We start from the raw sequence: 4,816 nt of genomic DNA on the forward strand, positions 1-4,816 counted from the left end.
TACCAATCAATCACAATGTGAACTTGTCAAAGAGTATGTTCATTGCTTACAAAAACAAGGGCGAACAACATTTTATCATTCTAACCAAAGTTCACAGAACTCGACATTACATAATAAGCACAACAAAATTTTTGATAAGATCATTAGTCCATACACAGAATTCATATCCAACGTCTGTCTTCCTGTTCTTTGCTTCTAGCATAGAGGTTTGTCCAGGAACTCGTGCACAAATGATCAACGGACTCATGAACCGGTACAGTCTAAACTGACATTGTGCAAACTTCTCTCCTAAATATCAGCAGCAAGGAGATTTCCAGGCAGCGAGACCTGTAACATAATATTCAAATAATGGTTTAAGCGATCTAAAGTTCAGAATCTCCGGCAGATCAATGAAACAGGAAAAAGCATGCTGTAAAATTCTGCGAGCACCTTTTCTCCTAATTTGAATGGAGGAAAGCCCTTGTAAGGGCATCCACTGCACCGGAATGCATCGCCAAGCCCACACTGCATCGTACAAAAAATAGTCAGCAAAACCCATAGCATGCAGTTTATATAGCAATTTTATTAGTTACTTACACTACCACATGCAGATTTAGGGTTGTTTATCTGATCTGCAGTAAGATCCAGCTTCACCGCTTTCTCCTCTGCCTCAGCCCTGCCACAAGTGCAGTTCTTGCAAGCTTTCCTTGTACTTCCAACCTCACAATCCCCGACTAAAATGCATTAAGCAATCCTTAGACATTTGTTAACTTGAAGCAGATATGAGAAGTCCATAAACATAAGGTACTATTCTTACCAACTGGAAGCTGTGGTTTCTTCAAGTCTTCTTCAGTCAGAAGACTGTCTTCGTCAATAAGATCTGACTCGTCATCAAGCTGAATCCTGGGAACAGTCTTTGTGAATTTCTTGATGGAGAAAGATGACCCCACAGTCCATGAAGCCTTTTTACACTTTATCTGATTAAAGCGAAATTTTTGTCATATCTCAAGACTAGGTACATGTAGTTTACAAGTAAACTGGTGAAAGGAATTACGGCTTTACCGTAAGTGACTTTGTGCTTTCAAGCGGTACAAATGCTTTCGTTTCTGTGGCTTGGACATCCAGAAACCCTGCATAGAGTAGTTTCCGCTCCAGCGTCAACTTTTCCTGCATAAAAACAAAATGAAGCGTTCAATAAGATATAGGAACATAGAAGACCAAATCAGAAATGAATGCATATATGAGAAATCAAAGGCTGATCATATTCAATCCAAAGTAAGGGACAATCAATTAAAATGGTTCGGCTTGCTATGTTGTGCGACTAAGGCCCATACGTATCTAAAATAATTTGAGCAACGAGGACTAGTTGATAGCTCTACATTCAAATGAATGCAAATAAGGAGATGCCAGTAGTTAATTTAACCAAGAAGATGGTCCCCAAGAAAGCCAAGTGAAGGTTCATTTTACTATGTTTCCACTTGCCAAGACCAAAAAACTTGGGATAAAATTTTTATTATAACCACTAAACAACGTAAGCATAGTAAAATTACCTTGTCGATGTTCTCATTAGAAGGCAGAGATGTCTGCACTAAGATCTTGCCACCAGGCTTCAACAGTCTACCAATCTCTTCAAGCAACTGCTCCGAGAAGAAATCAAGAGCCTTCGAAACAGAAACAATGACCTCTACCGAGGCAGAGCCAATTGGCAACTTCCCTCCTGTCACCAAGCCCATCCCCACTTCAATAATAAGATAAACACAAAAGTCTAATTTCTACTTCAACAACATATTTTTAGTTTGTTTTAATACTCTACTTCATCGCAATACTCTACTTCATCGCAATTAGTTTTTCTGCTTTCCAATTATGCCCCTCCTCTTTCAATTCTATACGTTACTCCTAAACGCATTAAAATTTGCACGTTAGACTTGTACATTAGACAGAATTTGAACTGTCAGAGTATAAAAATTTTGAGTTTAGAAGTAGTGGTTGCCTTTATAACTGTTAGAGATGGGGATTTGAAGACAGTATGACATGAAAAAAGGAAATTTTAGCTGTAGCCGTCAGTTCTTTAGGTTTAAACTTTCTAGTTTAAATTAAAGGGACTAAATTGAGGGTAATGAATGAGTTTGACTTGGTTATAATTACGGTATAACCAAAGGAAAAAAATTGATCATAGAAAAAGTTTCCATGGTTAATATTACCCTTAACTATTTTGAATATTTCATTTAAATCTTAATTTATCCTAATTCTAATTATATCTTATACTAATCCCACTTGAACTACCAATAGCTCAACAATTTAAAAAAAAAGATTAATATTATATGATAAACACTATTTTGAATATATCATTTAAATATTAATCTGTCCTAATACTATTTATATCCTATACTAATCCAATGTGAACTACCTGTACCTCAACAATTTAAAAAAAAAAGATTTAGAAATCATACATAGCTAACATATTATAACCAAAGGAAAAAAAATTGATCCAAACTCTAATATTGTGCAACTGCTACTCTTTATTGGAGGGATTAAATTTCAAACAACTTATAAGAATTGGGATAGCTAATAGCAAATGATTTGTGGGACAAATTTTGAGACAGCTTATAAGGAATTGAGGGACCTAACAGCAGCTTTAACGATTTAAAGGGGCTAGTTCATAATACAGAAGATTTAAGGGCGCAATGCCTCAAAAACCCATTTAATTTTAAATAAAAAAGGAAGTCAAAACAGAAACAAAAATTGAATCAAAGCAGAGAACTTTACCCAACGAATCGCCTTGGGTGATCACAAGAACATCATTCTCCGCAACAATCTCGCCTCCAACATCCTTGATTGCAGAAAGAACCCCGCCGATGGGAACAGCAACGAGATCCGTCAGCAATAGAGCCCGAAACTCAGCCGCCATTTTTTACCCCCACCCTCTCTCTCTCTCAATGCAATGAAAACCCTAGAAATCTTTCAACCAAACAAAAGAATTGAGATGAAACTTCAGCTAAACGATATTTATAAACAAAATCGAAAATATAAAACAAGGGGGACCAAAAAAACTCACCTCTTGGAGTGTTGCCAAATTAGGGGGGGGAACGTCTCACCAACAAAGCGTCGTATAAAGAATTTTCTTTGGAATATTTAACAAAACCCCCTGAATGTTTGATGTTTTACACAAATGTCCATCGAACTTCAGGAAATTATTATTAACAGAATTCAATAATTACGCAAACTTATTAGTATTTTTTTTAATCGGGCGGATGAAAATAAGGATATCAACGTGCAGGTGGAAGTTTGTGGAATTTACGAAGTTATAGAGGGAGTTTAAGTAACAGAATAAAACGTTGAGGGGGGTTTTGTGAAATTTAACCGAAAATATTCTATGTCGGTTAGCCTAATTTTGCGATCACGTGCGCAATGAAGGCGGCATGTGAACCGATTCAAGTGAATGAGTGGGGATGCGCCACGTGTGTAAGAAGATGCGTGCCGGCCGAATGATTGACGTGTGCACTGCACAGCATGCCGGGAGGCGGGAACGCGCTCGTGAAAAGCGAATGGTGGAAGTGACAGATGGCATGAAACTGGCGACAGAAAGAGACAGGAAACTACCGACTCGCTCCGAGCCAGGGTTTTCCTTACGAAAAAACCCACAGGTTACGCCTCACCTATTTGCAAACCTACCCATTTCTTTTTAGGGTTACGTGCATATATATCCCTTAAACTAACTCAAATCTCGATATTTACAAAACTATCCCCGATTCTTAATATTTGCAAAGCCTACCCTAAATCATCAAACTTTTGGCGTGGCCGTTGGGTTTTTTTTTTTTTGGGGGGGGTGGTCGGGGGGGGGGTGGGGAGATGCCTTGGTGCATACACATTTGTTATTATTGTTATGGTGTTTTCAGTCGTCAAATTATTGCCCCTTGCCAACAATAGGCAAATATCCACCGTCGTGCACCATTCAGTCAACTCGACACTTGGGACGACCAGAGTTCCAACCTAGCCGACTCGCCAAGTCGACATCTCGCTAGGTCAACTCGAATGACGGTACTTGCCGGTCCTTCCGTCAAAGACGACTCACTGCAAGTCCACTCAATTAGCTAATTAGTCAACATCTCCCTGAGTCGACTCGAAAGGGGATACTTCTCGACACCACTCAATACAAGCCAAAAAGGCGACTCCAACCTCGAACCCCCCGCTGACAACGTGTCGACATCACATTAAATGCTTGATAGGTACCGTCATTTCTCCATCCCCAACACTATTTAAGACACATCGGACCACGTCGGCTTCTTACGCTGCCTATCCTATCTCAATACCGACTACGCCCATTCCGTGACCACTCCACGGCCGACACCTGTAAAGTCAACGCTGGCTCATCCGTTAACTCAGACTTGACCGAAAAAAACTAAAATACCCCTCCTGCATTGCTATAAGAAGGAAAACTATTCCGAATGCGATGCCAAACAATTTTTTCTGCATCTTTCCTCCATTTTATAGCACTTAAGAAGTGAGACAGTTCATCTTTTCCCCAATCAAGTATCTTGCTAACTTGATCGTCAGAGGAACAATAGGAGAAACATATCCCGCCCTCTTACGAGTTGCTATTTATGCAGGGAAGAACAGCTCAACTCAAAACCAGATATTCGGAGAAGTTAGCGGTCGCTAATCAACTCAGTTCATATTAGTTTACATGTATGATTTAGACCATCAACAGTTTGGCACCCCACCGTGGGGCCTTCTTTCTTTTTTGAGCAAATGTCTAGTTCTGAGCATAGGGCCGACCAATCCATCTCTGGAGGACTACACCAGAGCTACATCACTCAAGTCCAGCTTGAAGAGATGG

The 4,816-nt window shown here is 39.6% G+C and overlaps 1 protein-coding gene across 2 annotated transcripts; it reads right to left on the reverse strand.

Annotated features, from left to right (window-relative positions):
• Window positions 1-3,058, reverse strand: LOC109820527 (anamorsin homolog). Of its 2 annotated transcripts, none has more exons than XM_020386688.1 (8): window positions 3,035-3,058; window positions 2,746-2,937; window positions 1,530-1,717; window positions 1,042-1,146; window positions 797-956; window positions 577-713; window positions 430-504; window positions 1-327 (listed from the first exon to the last, which is right to left on the reverse strand). In XM_020386688.1, exons 2-8 carry the CDS (start codon window positions 2,885-2,887, stop codon window positions 289-291), a joined length of 846 nt encoding a protein of 281 aa, XP_020242277.1. In that variant the 5' UTR covers window positions 2,888-2,937; window positions 3,035-3,058; the 3' UTR covers window positions 1-288. The 2 variants fall into 2 exon arrangements, with proteins under 2 accessions (XP_020242277.1, XP_020242285.1); XM_020386696.1 differs by having other exon boundaries at window positions 1,530-1,696; window positions 3,035-3,056.

This window comes from Asparagus officinalis, chromosome 1, assembly GCF_001876935.1.
Source record: "Asparagus officinalis chromosome 1, Aspof.V1, whole genome shotgun sequence".
NCBI classification, from domain to species: Eukaryota; Viridiplantae; Streptophyta; class Magnoliopsida; order Asparagales; family Asparagaceae; genus Asparagus; species Asparagus officinalis.